We start from the raw sequence: 19,457 nt of genomic DNA, 5'->3' as shown, positions 1-19,457 counted from the left end.
TTTCAAAGCACAAAACCATTTCTTAACAAACCTATATAAAATAGACCTCGTTATTACGTTGTCCTAAGATGCTGGGACTAGGTATTACGTTGTAAAAATTCCGACAAAAATGTAATAAACCCCTAATTATTCAATAGTGATTCTCAAAATAATAAGCCATTCACACCTTGACTGCCCGAGGCAGTCCCCATGTAAATTTCCTGGTCTGTCTGGGAATTAGAGACGCTTGACTATAATCACGCTTCGATAGATCTTGCGACATCAATACAGGTGAATACCCCGTATCGAAGCCAGTGATAAACAATTAAATGTTTATTTAGAAATTGTACTCTATGAAATTTACTTCATTTTTCATATTTTGATAATCAAAGAAATAATTTCTCAACCACCTGCATGTTCAGCATAGTGTGATTGTCTTCACTATTAAAACTATATTTACGGACAGCTTTGGTACCAAACCTGAAAGACAAGATTTATCATAGCAATGTTAAAACTGGTTGGACATAGGTGACTAAAGGTGTTCAATTAAAAAATTGTCCATTGTTTGGACATGCAGCTTGGGTGTTCGTAAATCTCGTCCATACATACACCAATCAAACTGTCCTGTGTTATCGGCCGATTCGTGCACGGCATTTACTTCATTGAATATTCTAAAATCCTTTGATGCGCACGTGATTTTGGTGCCATCATTTAGCGTTATAAATGAAATCTTCGTGCATCATTATATTTTTTTTATGTGGATTGTGCTTAAATTGTTCTCCGTGTTTATCGTTGGTGAGAAAAGTATGTAAGTGTTGGGTATCGTGTGCGTTTTGTGTCTATAGTTTTGTTGTTTTTTCGGTGGGATTTTTTTTATTGTGTTGTGTATTGTGTAATTAGATAACTAAGTCAATAAAAACGATGTTTTGTTATATTTTTAATACGAATGTTGAATACGAACCGGAACGAGTTATTGAGAGAAATTTACATGAACGCATTGTTTTAAAGTTGAACAAAATGGCAGTCCAAACGAATGCAGAAAAAGCAACATTTATCAAAACACCCTTATGTATCCTTCACCAGAAATAAAGAAAAGGGATAAGAACATGAAGAATTACGGACATTAAAGATAAGATGTAAATAAAACTAAGTATCATAGTCTTTTAAACAAAGAAACAGTAAAGATATATTCACACACCCCTTCACAGAGTACCAACGGACGATATACAATTTCCAAATGATATTTTTAATGGATTTCACTGGGAACGTTTATTACGTTGCCCCCGGTATTACGTTATTTTATCGTGACAAAATGGAAAACGTAATAACGGGGTTCCACTGTAATTACAATTCAAAGTTTTATTGTTCAATTTATAATATATATATATATAAACCTCTGAGGATCCACCGCTTAAATTGAAACCATCAAGGCACTGTGAAACTTCTCCTTGTGATTGACTCGAAATCTGTTGAAAGCTGGATTTTTCATTCTTCTGCCTGTAATATTAAATAATAAGAATATTTAAAAGTAGAGATTGTTTCTATGAAAAACAAGTATCTTCCCAGCTCCCCAAATTGGAAATGCTCCAAATGAAACCTCCTCTCCTTAATGTATTGCATGGTATGAAGGAGAAAGCATGAGCAGGAACATATACATTATGAACTCCAATATAAGCCACATAGGAAAAGTGTGCACTAAGCATTTTACACCCTCTACCCCTCAGATCCACTATAACTTTATATAAGGATAACAAATGGATCCTCCTGTTCCAACAATATGCACATTTGCAAATGGCATTGAAGTATTATACAAAATTTCAAGGCTATCAGATAAGCCATATAAAAGGAGATGTATTCACAAGCTATTTTAACATCCTCCACCCTTCTTAGATCCACTATAACTTTTAGGAAAATAACTGGATCCTCCTGTTCCGACAATATACACATCTACAAAAGGCAATGAAGCATTGTACAAAGTTTCAAATCTATCCAATAAGCCATATAGGAGAAGTGTTCACAAGCTATTTTACATCCTCCACCCCTCTTGGATCCACTATAACTTTTAGGAAAATAACTGGATCCTCCTGTCCCACCAATATGCACATAGATCTACAAATGAATGAAGCATTGTACAAAGTTTCCAGTCTATCCGATAAGCCATATAGGAGGAGAAGCATTCACAAAATTTTGTGACAGACAGATGGATGGACAGGACAGTACAAATAATGTCTGACCTCCTGAAAAAAGGGAGACATAAATATCTACAACCATATAATAAAAAAACAAGAACCCAATGGGCCACAATGCTCACCCGAGTCACTATGACCCACTATTCTTCATCAAAAGATTTTAAACGATTTCTTACCCTTGATACATTTAGACCCTACATTATGACCCCAAACCTAGACCCACAGGGTCATGCCTTAACTGAATTTATATCCACACAACATAGGGATGCTTCAGATATTAATCAAAATTGCTAACATGGCCTTGCTGTTCTGGATGAAAAACATTTCTTCAGATTTTTTTCATATATATTCATGTATAATGTAAAATTTCCTCCCCGATTTCAGTCCCTGCATCCTTATCCCTGAGTCCATAATTTAAAGAGAAACAAGAGTACCGCAAACAATACATAATATGGTTACATAGGGTGTTTTTCTTAAGTCATAATTTGTAAAATTTTGCTTCAGGTAGTATCAGCCATCATCAGGCTGTGAGATACTTTCTTTGCATTGTATGCCCTTTATTTAATATAATATTTCCTAAAAACAGACTAAGTCCAACAACCTGTAATTTTCTCAAAAATTGAAGAAAATCAAAATCCTTGCCACATGCATACCTTCAATACCCATATAAACACTCTGTAAAATAAGAAGGTCCTAACTTGAAAACTGTGGAAAGAAAAACAGACAAATCGTAATCTCTATGTAATATTTCCTCCAAACGGACCAAGTTCAACAACCTGTAATTTTCTCAGAAATTGAAGAAAATCAAAATCCTTGCCACATGCACATTTACTATACCCATACAAACATTATGTAAAACAAGATGGTCCTCACTTGAAAATTGTGGGAGGAGTTAACCGAACAATTAATGTACTCTCCATGATCACACATATCAATAATTTTGAAATAAAGGGGGAAAACTCTTGCAAGAGAGGTCGAAATGGATCAAAATTGAAAAATGATCTAGAGTGATTCACAAAGAAGCTACATAGCAAGTTTCAGATATGCGACAGAAAAATGAAATTAGAAGTTTACAGAAAACCCCAAACGGATGGACAGACATCGCTATACCATAATATGTCCCGTCTAAAGACGGGCATATAAAAATGCTTAAATCCACACAACCCTTAAAAAGAATAATATAATTTGCATCTTGATATGATGTAGTGTGGCTCTACTATTCTTGTTTTGTTTTGTTTTTTTAAATTTTCAACATTATTCCAATCAATGTGAAATTTTATATCCCTATCTTAAAACCACTCTGGTTCCATGGGCCATATGATTTGATCAAATTTATATGAATCTGCACTCACAGTGCACATTGAAATGTCTACATATCAATATAACTAATTATGGCCAGTGGTTCTTGATAAGAATTTTTTTTTACATCCCATGTAAATTTTTCATCTACTAATGTGGTCTCACCATACCTCCAAGGAACATCATTCAAACATATCTGATTCTGTACTACTGAAGATGATTGTATACTATTTATACTAATCAATTGTAGCCCTGTTGTTCTTGAGGAAAAGATTTTCAAATTTTCTCCCCATATATAAGGGCTGTTCGATATGTAATGTGTATTGTACCACAGCGTGATAACGCTTAATTTGCACGATTTCGTGGATGATGATAGTCTTCAATACCTTTCCAACGGTATAAACACGAGCCTTCAGCTCAGGATATAATTTTAAACTTGCAGTCATTTTAATAGAGCCAGTCATTGACCAATGTAAAAATGGTTGGGAACGGGTTGAGAATATTGAAGAAATTAGAACTAAATTATATAAAAGTTCGCACAGAACTCGGGTCATTTGGTAATGCAGATTTTTACTGAATTGGGGGAAGTTTATGGGTCTGATAAGGTATCTTATAAGACAGTTTGTAAGTGGAGAAAGAAATTTCTGACTGGCACAGAGTCCGTCAAAGATGCAGCAAAATCTGGCTGACCTGTGACTGTAACAGGCAAGGTCAGGGAAATAATTGAAAGTGATGGTAGATACATGATTCGTGATATTGCCAAAGCTGTTGGCATGTATCGCTATCGCGGATGCATTTCATTTTGAAGCGTATTTTGAAAGTACGAAATTCGAAAGATTTCTGCCAGATGGATACCGCATATATTGACAGATGACCAAAAACGGGTACAAGTATAAAACACCAAGCAATTGCTCAAAATGTTTCCCAAATTCAATTGAAGACAATTTGCAAACATTGTTAGGCCAATTCAACTTAATTGATAGATTATCATCCTCACCCGCCCCTCAAAAATAGGCCCGCCCCAATTTCTTTTTATTCTGCGAAACTTGCGATTTCCAGAAAATTTTTATGTCCAAGTCAGGTATTTACACTTCTTGTTTACATTTTCGGTATAGCAACGTGAAAAGCCACATGAAGAATATGGCTTCTTGCATTCTTACGGGCGTACATGTAAATCTTGAAGAAGTTGGTATCTCTTTGTGTTCGAAATTAAGCTTAACCTGGAATTCGTCTGTGAAATAAGCATAAACTGATATCCATCTAGCATTAAATGAAGCACTTCTGTTGACAAAAACTTGTTTGTCATTAATATTTTTCTCAAAAAATAAAAATCAAAAAAATAAAATCCTCCCTACTTTTTGGTGACCCTGGATGATAATCTACTAATTAAGTTGAATTGGCCTTACTGGTGACAAATCATGGGTTCGCTATTTCTAACCAGTAAGAAAAATTGGAAACAAAATATGGCTTTTAAAAACTAAACACGGTAGAAGGCCTGTAGTTGCCAAAAGAACCTTAAGCACAAAGGTTCTTTATTGCATATTCTTCTCATGTGATGGTATAGCCATACAAATTCCGGTGCCGAAGGCCAAAAGTGTTACAGGTCGGTATTACCGAGACGTTACTAAAAAAGCTCAAGAAATATCATCATAGACGACGTCCTGTGTCGGGATTTAAGCATGTTCGTCTACTTCATGATAATGCTCCATCACATACATCTGAGCTTGTGAAGCAATATTTGAAGTCTGAAAAGGTTAGGCCAATTCAACTTAATTAGTAGATTATCATCCTGGGTCAGCAAAAAGTATGGGGCGGGTGGGAGGATTTTATTTTTTAATTTTTATTTTCTGAGAAAAATATTAAAGACAAACGAGTTTTTTTTTCCCCAACAGATCTGCATCATTTAATGGCAGATGGATATCAATCTATGCTATTTTCATACACTAATTCCAGGTTAAGCTTTAATTTAAGGATATAACAGAAATATACTTAAGTTCTTCAAGATAAATTATGTCTGTAAGAACGCAAGAAATTACGAAAACCATATAAATCTATTTTCATCACGCGACTTTTCACGTTCCTATACTGGAAATGTAAACAAGAAGTGTAAATACCGGAGTCGGACATGAAAATATTCCGGAAATCGCAAGTTTCGCAAAATAAAAAAATTTGGGGCGGGCCAATTTTTGAGGGGCGGGCGGGGATGATAATCTATCAATTAAGTTGAATTGGCCTTACCGTCTTACCACACCCACCATACTCTCCAGATCTAGCCCCATGCAACTTTTTCCTTTTTGCAAAACTTAAAAAGTTATCTGGTCATCTTTACAAAACCCGACAAGCCCTTGGCTCAGCTATCAGTCAGTGCCTCAGAGATCTACCTAAATCAGCATACCGCGACACATTTCAGAAATGGATTCAGAGATTGAAATTATGTATTTCAATCCACGGAGAATACTTTGAAGGGATGTAATGTTCATTTCACTATTTGAGTCAAATGCTTTTGAGATATCGTACAATACACATTACATATGATCCAACAGCCCTCGTATTCCCAGGTAACATGTGTAAAACTTTGAATCTGTATTGTGGCTATATAATTATATGTATATAATCCTTGTCCTGGTGGACCAAAATCTGAACAAAACTGAATCTGCACTACCTGAGGATGTTTGCATAATCAATATATGACTGATCATAGTGCTGCTGTTCTGAAGAAGATTTGTGAAAAATAAAAAAAAACAATGTATTGCCAGTAAAATGTATCCCTTATTGTGGTCCCTCCAGGGCCCATCTTCACTAGCCAAGGGTTTGCGATCCACTCCGCTTCTCTTTGTAGAGAAGCGGAGCGGCTCATAAACCCTTGGCTTGCGAAGATGTCCAGGGCCATGATTTGAATAAACTGAAATCTGCGCTATCTGAGAATGCTTGCATTTTAAAATGACTAATTGTGGCTCTGCTGTTTTCGAGATTTATTTATTGAGATTTCCCCCCATTAAATACTTATTCCCTAATGTAGCCCAAGTCTATCTCCTGGGGTTATTATTTGACTTATTTAGAATCTACACTATGTCAGGAAAATTTCACATAAGTTTCATCTTATCTAGCTCAGTGGTTTTAAAGAACTATATGGTCATATGGACATGAATACCAATATTGATTAAATGTACTCCTGTGCTGTCATGTTCATACATTTCTGCACTAATTTTAAACATACACCACAAATAAGTAAAAACATATATACCCTTTGTGTCCACCATACAAGAAGAGATCCCTTCTAGAAACATGGTTCGCAAACATGCTTTTCTTCATTCTCAGTTTTCCTGAAACATATAAATAACTAATGTCATAACATTGACTTTAAAAAGGAGATATCCATGGGCCACATCACTTACCTGAGAGGTCTGAATCAAACAAATGTCAACCTATTAAATCGCCTAGGCTTCATGATTTTGCTTATTATTATATAACAAGAGAGGAGAAAATGCAATGGACCAGACCAGGACCCGCAGGTGAAAGTCCTGCCAGGAACAAAAAGAACTGGGTTGTGTCTTCGAGGGCAAAGACATTTAATGAGGGAGGAGTGTAGCAGTCAACCAGGCTCGATCCCTGGTGGTAAGATAGCTCAGTTGGTAGAGCACCTGACTAGAGATTAAGGGGACCCGGGTTCGAATCCCGGTCTGGTCTGTTACATTTTCTCCCTTCCTATTACATTTGGTGCCATTGACAACCCCTGGACTTGCAGGTGAAAGTCCTGCTAGAGGCAAAAAGAACCTGGGTTGTGTCTTCAAGGGCAAAGACATTTAAGGAGGGAGGAGTGAAGCAGTGAGCCGGGTTCTATCGTTGATGGCCAGATAGCTCAGTTGGTAGAGCACCTGACTAGAGATTCAGGGGGCCTGGTTTGAATCCCGGCCTGGTCTGTTGCATTTTCTCCCTTCCTGTTACAATTATATCAATTCAACAAATATGTAAACTTGTATATATTTTACTAAAGAGATTTTATTTATAAATGAATGCTAACTTTGAACCCATTGTGGCTTCGATCTGGCTTGATACAGGTATTAATATATATATATATATGCATTGACAAAGCTTATACTACATTAAACAGATATGCTTTCATATGTATTTGACAATTGGTACCCCTGTTGTTCGTAAGAAAAAGATTTTTCAAGATTGTTCCATGTTAAACTTTAACCTCATCCTGGCCCAGGGGTCATAGCATCAACAGAAAATACTTTGTTCCTTTATTTGAACAAACTTGCATCCCCTCTACCAAAGGTTGATTTGCAACAAGTTTGGTAGAACTGGCTCAATGGTTCTCAAGAAAAAGATTAAAATGTGAAATTTATGCAAACCATTATTTACATGTATTTAGCAACAGTATAAAACAAGATGTGTTCTTTAAAAAAAAACCAGAAATCTAATTGTGCTCCTTTTCCTGTAATATTTGTTTAACTTTTCATCAGCCACATTACGGGTTGAAAATCCTGTGCACACAGGCACAGGTTAGTGTAAACAAACTATTAATGCGGAACTAAGCGATCTAATGATAAATTCTTTTTTAAAGTCGTAATTTGCAAATATTGGAAGTTATGATGAAAATGACTAATATTTATTAAAAAATATGTATAATCACATTTATAATACCTAATATTTATTAAAAAATATGTATAATCACATTTATAATACCTCTAAAAAACGCCCCCCCCCCCCCCAAAAAAAAAAATGAAAAGCAAATATGAAAGAAGAAAAAATAGATTGGAAAAATATACATCTCGAATTCAGAATCTTTGCTTTATAAGATTACCGAGCACCTAATCCACTAGGCCACCCATATATGTAAATTTAAAGGTTTCACTTTTGACAAGCTGCCAAATCTCAAGGTAAATTTTGAGAATGATTTTTTTTTTACTTCATGTCAACATATATATATCTTTATTGAGTAATTTGGGTTAACACGGTAGTCAGAGCATGTACTTTATTTATCAAATACGAAAACATATGATTGAGTTTGCAACGAATCTGGACAAGATATGTGTGGGTTACATTATATATGTAGGACTGACAATTTACTATGATTGTGTCAATCACTTTGGACGTCTTGTACTTAATTCGATCACAATCTTGTCACCACAGTTTCTAACCATTCACTAAATTGATCAATTAACCCAGAGACTTCCAAAACATTTTGAAACCACAAAACACAAAAGGTTTTCTTTTTTCTGAGAATGAAAAAAATATGATTTCTTTTGGAGAAATCATATTTTGGCCCGGTGTAGCAGTGATCGCTGTCGCTGGTGATCAGGGTCGCTCTAAAAATAGCGGTAGCCCTGCTGTTTTGACCCGGTTGACGTTGGGTTGGGAGAGGGGAAACAAACATCTATTTTATTATGGCCCCATTTTAAAAGAATTATATGAAATATAATTGATTTTTCTTTGGCAAAATTTGAACTTTTTTGCTTTAAGAATAAAATAAAATTTGAAACAAAAAACAATGCAAACATTAATTTTTAAACCCCCCCCCCCCCCCCCCCCCCCCCCCCCCCCCCCCCCGAGATTTGTTTCGAGTCATTTATTTCTTTAGGTAATGTACCACCCCACTCCACAAAATAAACCTACCGACCCGGCAATTTCAGGTGTGGGTCGGCATCGCCAACCCTACAAAGGACTGGACAGTGGGACTGTGTCAGCTGTGATCATGATGCATAATGATGATTAAAAAATTGCATTTTATCTTCATCATGTTCATAACCAAATTTTCCTAATTAAGCTACGAATTAGGGTTTTAAAAAGATACATAAACCTGTCGTTTTCAGTAATAAATTTTTGGTAACCTGGTTTTGCCGGTCCCTCCCAGCTGCTGCAGTTTACAGCTTCATTTCAAGTAGACTTGCACTTCCCTCGCGTACGAGTTCGTCAGCAGACGATCTTTTCCGGAAGTGATGTTTGACGCGCACCTTGTCTATGTAAGGACAATTTTCATTGGATAAAAGCGATGAGTAGCTACGGCCAACTGGATGTGTTTATATCGCCATTGCTGAAGTGAGAGCACTTGGATACTCAATATTTTTGTCGATTAAAAAGTGGACGTGTAACAAAAACTTACCAAGGCTAGAATTAAAATTATGTTAAGTATTTGATGAAACGCCGGATTAATGGTTAAATCGGAGATGACCTGCGCCACCGAGATTGTTGGCAGCTGGGTAAGACATGAAAACTTCACTTTTCTAGTCTTCTACTCATTGAATGTAAAGGTTTGGAATCATGTTTGTAAACCATCTTCATTTTCACTTCATCGTAGGGCATGATGTTTATGTCGGTTACCTAAAATGACGGGTCGCTACGTTACATTTTAGATGATAAACATGTACTTAGCATGCTTAGAACTAGAATTAAGCTATTGAATGAGATACACTGGGAGAGAGAAAGTTTTGGTTACATTTTAATTCTCCGTCGGATCAGAACTCATCACCTGGTTTTGATGTTTTAATTACTAAAGCTATAACTTGAGTTTATGTGTACATACTGACAACAAATTTGGATAAATTAAAAATGTAGTTTGTATTGAAATGTCATTATTTGCATTACCATTCAAAAAATTACAATCAAACAAGTTTTTTGTGTAAATCCATCAAATGCTTCCAGAATACCAAGTATCAGGGTTGCAAATGAATAGTCATCCAATGACATTTGCACCCAAAACCTGCCTAGAGGTGCCTGAATGTATCTGCAGTCAGCCACAATGACAACTTATAGTTCTTAAATTTTCATTCATGTTGTATATATAAGCAAAGATTTTGCCAAAATGTTGTTATTTATCCCAGTATAAAGGCAAGACAACATGGTAAAGAAATTAGTAATTCTCCTTGAATATAATATAAACTCCTAGGGATGCTTCTGTCAGGAATTGACAGTGCAGTCATGAGTTATCAATGAATTTGTATAATAATAATCTTAAAATGTAAATGAATTTGTACAGACAATAAGCAAGATTTTCTGAGCTCCTTAATATAAAAGGATCTTATATTCCCAGCATATGACCTCTAGAATTTTTTAAAGATGGAACCAACACAATCTAGCTGTACACAGATTGTTATAAAGTTGAATAGTGTTGCAAGTGCTCCTCTTTGTTCCTTGTATAGTTTAATTTTCTTCAGACTTCAATTTTTTTAGATCTATATTTCAGTATCCAAGTGGTTACTACGGGCATTTTCGCAGCAAGACCCGAAATGATTTTGTATGTGAATACAGACAGCTTGCAAAACCTCAGCCTCCAAACAAATTCCTGAACAGATCAAAGGTAGGAAATCATGTCCAATTCACATCTACATGTTTATGTTTGATAAATCTTTTTAACAACATTAAGAAAAAGTCACATAAATGTTTTAAAATCAAGTTTTCACCTTCCTACATTGTCTGAAAGCAAGAGTCAGTGACTGTTTTGCCTTTATAGGTATAACAAACGCAGGCTAATCTCCTGAGAATTTCTTTTTAGTCAGTATGTATTTTCTTTTTGTCTCATTCATTGGGCATTTGCTTTCTCGGTTTTTAATATTTAGTAATCATTTACCAACCAATATAGGCATGGTTTTGATGCATGATTTTTAAAAATAAACCAGAATTTTAAAAAATATATAAAAATATGCCTTCTTAGCTGTGACACTACACTAGCCAGTTTCTGTAACTTGAAACCATTTTATTATGTTCATCAGAAAATTTATTAATTCGATTAGCTCAGTAGTCTGTTTCCAAATTCTTCATTTCAGTGAATGGTAGCAACCATGTGTAGAGGTGTTTCTGTGATACGAATGTGTTCATCACAATATTTATTACTCACTGAGGGAGCATTAAACCTATTTACCGCACAGGTGTACCATTGTTCACCTTGAAAATGAATACATGTATATCATATAGAAAATATTTGTACCTAACCCCAGTTATTGTAAAAGAAACTCAGCTTCATCAAATTTATTTACATATTGTTTTGTTATTAATGAGATGTTACATTCTCCATTCACAATTAAACATAAGTAAAGAACATTTCAAGGAAATGAATTAAAATTAAAAACCTCAGAGACTATTAACCTTTAGTTAATATCAATACAGTGAACTACTAATAGAAAGCATCATTTCAAAATTAGTACCACTAATTAATTATGATAAAGGTTGAAGTGAATGGTTAAGCTTGTGGGAAGCTAGACTACAAGTTTGTTCGCATTTTCAGACTTCCAGCTTTGTTTGAATGCCTTGTATTTGACGATGGCTAACATTGTCGATCAATCAGGTGGCTGTATTCATTTATTCGGTATTTAAACATGATGTTGTAAAAGGATCAGTATTTGTTAATTTGACATCTATATATGTAAATACGGTAACCTAGGGATATGCCATGGTTGACACTTAGTGTTGGTATTAAAAAAAATAAAATTGGTGTTCGGTGATAGCTAGGTGGAGTTTGAAAGAAAAACAAAATGTATGCCATATTGTTCAAGTTTCTTACACCAAAATACTGGCACAGTACAGGACAGATCATTTGAAACCTTGAGACCTGTCTAAGTCATTCATTGTCCATCGTCAATATTGAATGTCGATACATCGTATTGAAATATCGACATAAGGTGTTTAAATAAATGTGTTTGCTATGAATTATTCATTCTCATTTTTGTCTTCTATAGCATTTAAAGGTTTTATATAGGAACAATACTTAACAAGGATTTTGTGATGATTATATTGATATCAAACTAAAATTTTGTACAACAGCTAGTCCTCAGAGAAGTTGCTGATCATGTGATGTTACGATGTATTATATGAAGTCTGAATTCCTTACTATGAATAATAATGTACGATAGTTTGAATGTGTTCTTAAATTCACATGTACATATAAAAACTTAGAATTCTAATTGCAACATTGGGATCAATGCTCATAAAGGTAGATCTAGGATCTACATGTACACATGCAGTTACACACACATCAAATTTCATGTAGTTTAGAACTTCCAAAATATGGGTTAGGTGGGGGGGGGGGGGTTCTCAATATTAATTATTAAGTGTATAGTTAAAGCATTTCATTATTTAAGTTACACAAAGTCAATATGATAATCTTCAAATCAGGTGTTCTCTACAAATAATCAATGAATTTAACAAATGCAAGGTACATCGTGGGTCAAGAAAATGAATTGATATGACTGGATAGGGTATGATAAAGTGGAAATTTAAATCTCTCCATTAGAGCAGATTTGGAATATTAATATTTTTAAAATGCAGTGTCTGTGTTGTTATTAGATATTATTGTGATTGTGAAAGGCAAAATCTGTTTATTGAAAAACGAGGGTTTCTAATGCTCCATTAATGTTATTGGTATTAGGAGTAGAATTTTAAAACAGCACTTGTGTAGATATCACATTTTGAAGTTTATAAATTATCTCCTAGACAAGAGATTGCCTATCACTCTCTGAAGGAATGGAATACCTGTGTTGTGGTGGGGTTCCGTTTTATCCCAAAGCACTGGGACCAGATTTCTTTTCACTTTTTATCCAAGTGTTCAATATTTGATTAGGAAAGCTTTTAGAATATATTAGCTCCTGTATTATCCATTTATATTTTGTGGATTTTGAAAGGGCTAATCAGAGATAGGTATGAATTACACATTGAGTGTATGCTGCTAGACGTGTCAAAGCAGGAGACTAATGATAGAAAAGGCTTAGGTTCTTTAACTGTGCAGAATACCAAATATATATCTGATGATCTTATCTGTTTTGTTGTATATACCTGTATATTGTAAATGAACAATATATTTGTGCATAGAGCGAGGCTTAATTATGTTTTTGTAGACAACAGGTTAATTGGTGTTTCAGACATGGTGATTATTTATATACTGTGAGCTGTAATTAAGGCTAACTTTTAAGGTTTTGTTTCAGACAATCAGGCATTTAACAGCAGTTCAAGTGCCCGCTGATTTGGAGAAAAATATTTCTGAGTTCTTAAACAGCAAAATGTTTAAAGTTGATGAATAAAGAATCATTCAATGACAATTAATGACTCAAATTATGGTGTTTGAAACATGTACTTGTAAATTTCAAACTAGTATTTATTAAAACATATACATAAACCCTTCAAACATATTATTTCATAATGCTAAATTGATAATGTCAGTGAATGAAATTTAATGACAATCTGAATCACAATACACTCAATCAAGAAACAAGTTCATATTCAAAACACTTATTTTTGTAAAGCTCAATGTATCTAAATTTGAATTTTTAAAAAAAAGACAACACCATATCATAATTTATACATGTATATACGGATATAGTTGCTCAACGCTATAACTACTTGTATTTATAAGTGATATGAGCATATGTGATGAAAGGTTGAGAGAATCAACAAATCAAATTTTATGCTAAAATCATAAATCATCTCTTATTTTGATGATAAATGTCTTCAGATTTAATTTTAAAATTATAGTATTTAAGCTTAGTCAATCACCTGACTATAAAGCCAGATCATGCTAATTTCACTACATTATACCTACCAATTAATACAGTGAATTTCACAGAGTGAAATAGTAGGAGCTGCAGTCTGTTGTCAGATGGAATAAAAAGTACACTGTATCTATTTATACACATCAGTCTCAATTACAACAATTGTAAGGAGAACATTTTTTAAAATATTGTTCACATGACAGACTTGTTTGTTTCAGCAACCTACGGCCAGACATGTGTTTTCTAATCATGACAACCGAGAATCATTCCTAAACGATGCCTTATACTTTGAACAAGTAAGTCTAGTCTTCTGCATATTCATTCTATAAATTTAGTGGGTTTTATTTTATTAACTTAAAACCAGCTTCTTTTCTTTTATATTTTTTTTAATCCACAGGAAAAATAGAATTGGAGTTTTTGATCTGATGTCAAATTTGAATTGGGTTCATGCCATGAATTTATTTCTGATAAGTATGAAAAGATGTCAAAGTTTTTTCTCCACATAGAAAAGTATGCCTTTAATCATGCAACCTACATGTACATATTACCCTAGTATCATGAAATGAAATGAGATTTATTTTTATGGGGCTGTCACTCAAAAATGAATAGGACAAAGTGTTTAGAAAATGATTTAAAAAAAAAACTTCGATATTATTTTTCTTATCTCCAAATAAAGAAATTTCTGATTTTCATGTTCATAATAAAACTTGGGGGGGGGGGGGAACAACTGACTAAGAAAATGTTTAATAAAAATGGCCTTAGCAAGGTTACATGATATGACTGTAATGAAAATAAGAATACATTATTAAGTGTGAACTGCACAAATATGCATTATTTGATAGGTATTCTAGAAAGCAATACCCCCATTCAGGTACTGGTACATGCATAGCATAACTGTATTATCCTCCAACTAAAGTATAAAATACCTATTCTGACTTATTCCTGTTCACTCCGTGGGGAACATAGGGCCACAACCACACCTCTCCAACGAACTCTGTTTTGGGCTGCATTTTTCAGCTAGGCCCAAGTAAAACCTGCCTCTCTGACCTCTGCTTCTATGGTTCTTCTCCAGGTTTGCCTGGGTCTCCCAACTTTCCTCTTCCCCTGTGGGTTCCATTCAAGAGCCTGCCTTGTGATATTGTCAGGCACTGGTTTACAGACTTTACGCAGTGTATGGCCGATCCATCCCCATTTTCACTTACCTATTCAATCATTATCAAAGCATAAATAAGGTGGATTCTAAACGTTAATTTCAGGGTTTGGGACGAAAGCGAGCTCCTAACAAGGCCTACAGCTTCAAACAGGACTTTATAACATGGATGCCAGAGAGAGAATACATGCAACGGACTCAACGCCCTCTGGTGTCGACCTACAGAACAGATTTCAAAACCTCACAAAAAGTACCACAAATCTTTGTGAAGAAACCGCCTTCATCTTTTGATGGGGTTAGTACAACATCATATAGGTATGCGCACGGCAGCGAAATAGCCAACCCGAACAGACAGACGATAAATGCGATGAACAATGAGGCACTCAAACTTAGTTTGTTAAATAGAAAAAATCGTGCCATGTCAGCACGGGGACCGGTTCGTGAGACTGTGGCCTCTTGTATGAACTGGTACGACCCTGCAAGAGAGCGACCCAAAACTGCGGTTCAGAATCAGAAGAGTCCGGCAGCATCCCAGACGACGGCGTTACAACCCCATCCACCCTCTGAACCAGCCCCACCCAAAGTAGAACCACCCCCACCAGCAGCACCGGAGAGGCAGGAAACCATGGCACCAGTAAGACAGGCCACTGTGGTTCAACCAGAACCGGTCAAGCAACAACCTCAACCAAGTATTGCATGGGCACCACCTCAACCAACCAACATGGAAGTGGCGTGCGCATGAACAGGAGGAAAAAGGAGTGATACCTTAGGACCTACATAACAAAACAGTCCCCGTGAGCACGGTTACATCAGAGTGAATGTCATAATATTAAGCTGATGTCAAGTAGATTTTCTCTGTATGTTTGTATACCAAAGTATAATGTAGATTTTTATGAAAATTATTCAGAGTTTAACATTATCAATATTCATGGCAATTTCATTTTCAGCAGATTTCATGAATATATTTATAATGTAAGCTCGCCTAACTCAGAGAAAGGTTTTATTTGTTATGACTGTATCGGTGACAAATGGATTTGTCATGCCAATTTTCCCTTTAGTTGTGTTGTCTTATGATCTAGGATGAGTTATGTTTTGTATGAACTCAGCGATTTGTTTGTTTTAGATTTCAATTTCAGTGAATGTCCTTTTTGGTAATACACAATATATTATAGCATAGGCGGATCCAGGAATTTGTAAAGGGGGTAGGGGGTTAGCACTTGATCTTTTAGCTACTTTTCACAATCTCCACCCCCACCCAATTTACACATTTTGCTTGTGTACATAACATCATGGAGGGGGGGGGGGGGGGTAACTTGAGACGGTTTTATGCATGGAAGTGCTTCGTGTTATTCACTACTTGTTTCCAAAGTTCTAGTCATTGTTATCGCTATATACTCAGATCTGATTTTGAATAATGAAAAAAAGGTGATTTAAAGGTTACTCCCAATAGGCTGGGGACCGCCTAGGCCCCCAGAAGCTCTGCGGTAAATGGTGCAAAATCCTGCATTCTGAGCATTTCCTGGCACTTCTTTTTCACTTTTAAATTGTCTGCTTCTTACAACACAACTTTTATGTCACATATACTTTTTAAGAATTCTTAAGTGATACTTATATCTGATGAAAATATCGTAAATATATATCAGTGTTCCATCTTATTTATCATAACATTAAATGATATACTGGTGTTGATGAATTTGAATGATGCAGTTAGGTATAAGTGTATCCACCTTTCATATCATTTTGACTCAAAATCTCGTTAGAATTGAATAACTTAATTTTTTTTGGTCTGCAAAAAAGGGGGGTCTGAACCCCCTGGTCCCCCCACCCCCTTCTGGATCCGCCCTTGTATGGAGATATTTTGATGAATATCAAAGAATTTCAAGCAATGAGAAATTGTCAACTGTGATCTGCAAAAGGGAGATAATTCATACAGCAGTTGTTCACAAGATATGGATAAACATCACTGTGTTTTACATAGAGCATGGTTTTAATTTGTTGTTTTGTTTAAGTAACGGTAATATACTCTTTATGTGTTCTGTGTTGTAGAGTGCAGAGTAACTTTGTTGGATTACATGTAGTATTTAATGCTTTTGTTATTTTGTAATCAACAAGTATTTCTTGATATGCAATTTCAACAAGAGCACTTTATGTGATGGTTTCAAAGTAATTTATTTATTTTAAATTCAGATACACTTGTGAACAATTTTAATTGTTTTAGATTTTATATTTAAGATTAAGGAAATACAACACACAGATATGATATAAAGGTGTACATCCTTCAACAATGTCGTCCAACTCTCATCTATATATTTCTTTTGGTTCACATTATAAATTCCTGCATTTACATTTTTTTCTTCTTAAACTTTTCAATCAGCTCTCTATGTATACTGTATTTTATATGTTTATCTGAACAGTCATGTGACATCACAGAGTATATGTAGAGAACTGGACTTTAGTTCATTGCCTATGAAGTTGGGGTTCGAATCTTTACAGGTGCACATATTTTTTTTTGTCAATTATCTATGGATACAGTAAGAAATAAAACAAAATTATTATATTCAATCTTATTGATAGTGTGAATGGAAAGTTAGCTTAAAGGGAAATAAATTTCACTTAACAATCTTCAAGCATTGTTGAAAGATAATTTAGATGATAAACTTATGGTAAAGAAAATCTTTAATGTTGTAAACATATCAGATGTTACAGCCTCAACCAATGAGCTCCTCTGAGCATCTAAGTGAATAATTCGCTCAAAATGTGCTGTATTTTATGAGAGGTAGTACTATAATCAACATTATGTTGTTAGCTGAATGTATACTCATTTTTCTTGTACATCAAAGTTTCTATTACCTGAATTTTATTCCGTCCGAAAAAAGTATTTTATTGAAGGTATTTTTATTTTTCTCTGAAAGTTTTTATATACATGTATATGCTCCCTTTAGCTTTGCAATATTGTACATTCTCCTTCCAAGTATTTTGTTTATGTTGAAATTAGTACAAATTGTGTCATACCTTTAGCGTATACGACAGTGGGAAAAAAGATCTGAGTAAAGATTTTTTCATATTGTATGAACAAACTAACCAGATTCTCAAAGACTTTGGTGCACAGGTATATCACATTTACATAATGAATGCAGTATTAATGAAGAAGGAGGGGTCAGCGTTTGTTAATGATCTAATATTCCTAACGAGTACTGTGTCACAGGTCATTTCTATGGGGAAGTAATTTTTGCAAATTTTTTACATTTCAATCAAAACTAGTAATCTGCGGAAAATTGAAGTTTAAAGTGACTCCTATAAAATTGATCCTGATACAGAGAATATCACATGAAGAAAATGTCTTATCTAAACAAGGCAGATTTGAGCCTTTAAGGGCAAAGATTAGAACCTTTAGAAGTAACCCTGCATGTGTACAGTACATTATTTGCATTTAGTTTATTGCTTTCTGATGTGATATTTTTATGTAAATAAAGCATGTCTGTGATGAGTTGTAGATTTTAACATTTTAGAAATAATTGTTTGATTTCTCCAATTTCATGTCTGTAAGTTGTATTCAGAAATTCATGTAATCAAATGCTATATTTATCAGGTTGTGGGTGGCCTTCTATATATATATTTTATAGATTAGGAACCAAATTTTCTTAAAGGGAAATTTAACAGTCATGTTTCTGAAAAATTCTACTTCCTGATATCAGGTGGCTAGTTTTGGCATAAAGAAATGTAAATTAAATTTTGTTGTTTAAGAAATTCAAAATATTCACTTATTCATGATCACTGGTACGTACATTGTACATGTAATTATGTACAATTATGATAGATTTTTAAATTTTTAGGTAGATAAATATTTCTATGATTTATGTTATGTAACAAGACTGACTTGTATACCAGAGTATGGCTGAAATTCAGAGCAATATAGAAATATCTATTAAAATTAGGGCTTAAAATATTTTGTTTGTTATCATTTTGTGACACTATAGATTTTGACTGATTCAATACACTTCCTCCAGGACAGTCTAAGTTTAAACTTTTATTTTGATACAATTAAATAAGTTCTACAATTTGTATTAGCATGAAGGGGTTATTGATGTGGGAAGAAATCAGGGTACCCGGAGAAAACCCACCTGTTCCCCCGTCCTACATTAGTAATATATATGCATCAGTTTATGGTCCTGTAAATGCTATGTGATATAATCTATTCAGTTATTACCAGGCTTTAGATCACATGACCTGGAGTGACTTCTTGTCATCTATGCCATTTCTGTGATAAACTTTAAGAACATCTTCAGTTTCTTCGCAGAAACTAGTATTGTCACTAGTTGTGTATTGATCCTGATACAGAGAATATATCAAATGTAT

General features: G+C 34.5%; 2 protein-coding genes across 3 annotated transcripts in view; one reads left to right on the top strand and one right to left on the bottom strand.

The window, feature by feature from the left end:
• The window catches only part of LOC125653976 (uncharacterized), a 29,167-nt gene extending 19,756 nt beyond the window's left edge, over positions 1-9,411 (bottom strand). The window contains exons 1-3 of one of the 2 annotated variants that reach the window (XM_048883668.2): positions 9,305-9,411; positions 6,712-6,790; positions 1,374-1,476 (exon numbers count right to left, since the gene is read on the bottom strand). In XM_048883668.2, coding sequence (XP_048739625.2) covers positions 1,374-1,476; positions 6,712-6,779 — 171 coding nt within the window. In that variant the 5' untranslated portion in view covers positions 6,780-6,790; positions 9,305-9,411. Of the gene's footprint in view, positions 1-1,373; positions 1,477-6,711; positions 6,807-9,304 lie in introns of those variants that run through there. The other variant, XM_048883670.2, reaches the window with a different exon arrangement.
• Positions 9,412-9,454: 43 nt separating this feature from the next.
• On the top strand, positions 9,455-19,045 carry LOC125653979 (uncharacterized). The gene is made up of 4 exons (XM_048883673.2): positions 9,455-9,673; positions 10,657-10,770; positions 14,170-14,247; positions 15,208-19,045. The coding sequence occupies exons 1-4, from the start codon at positions 9,626-9,628 to the stop codon at positions 15,841-15,843; spliced, it is 876 nt and encodes a 291-aa protein (XP_048739630.1). The 5' UTR covers positions 9,455-9,625; the 3' UTR covers positions 15,844-19,045.
• Positions 19,046-19,457: the final 412 nt, after the last annotated feature.

This window comes from Ostrea edulis, chromosome 7, assembly GCF_947568905.1.
Source record: "Ostrea edulis chromosome 7, xbOstEdul1.1, whole genome shotgun sequence".
Lineage (NCBI taxonomy): Eukaryota > Metazoa > Mollusca > Bivalvia > Ostreida > Ostreidae > Ostrea > Ostrea edulis.
Note: the sequence above shows the minus strand (reverse complement) of the source record. Positions and strands in the feature narration are given on the sequence as shown.

Bases quoted from the DNA above. Each gene is read 5' to 3' on its own strand.
- LOC125653979 (XM_048883673.2), top strand. From the start codon at position 9,626: ATGGTTAAATCGGAGATGACCTGCGCCACCGAGATTGTTGGCAGCTGG. The intron at 9,674-10,656 runs GTAAGACATGAA...TCTATATTTCAG, and splicing joins CCGAGATTGTTGGCAGCTGG to TATCCAAGTGGTTACTACGG. The intron at 14,248-15,207 runs GTAAGTCTAGTC...CGTTAATTTCAG, and splicing joins ATGCCTTATACTTTGAACAA to GGTTTGGGACGAAAGCGAGC.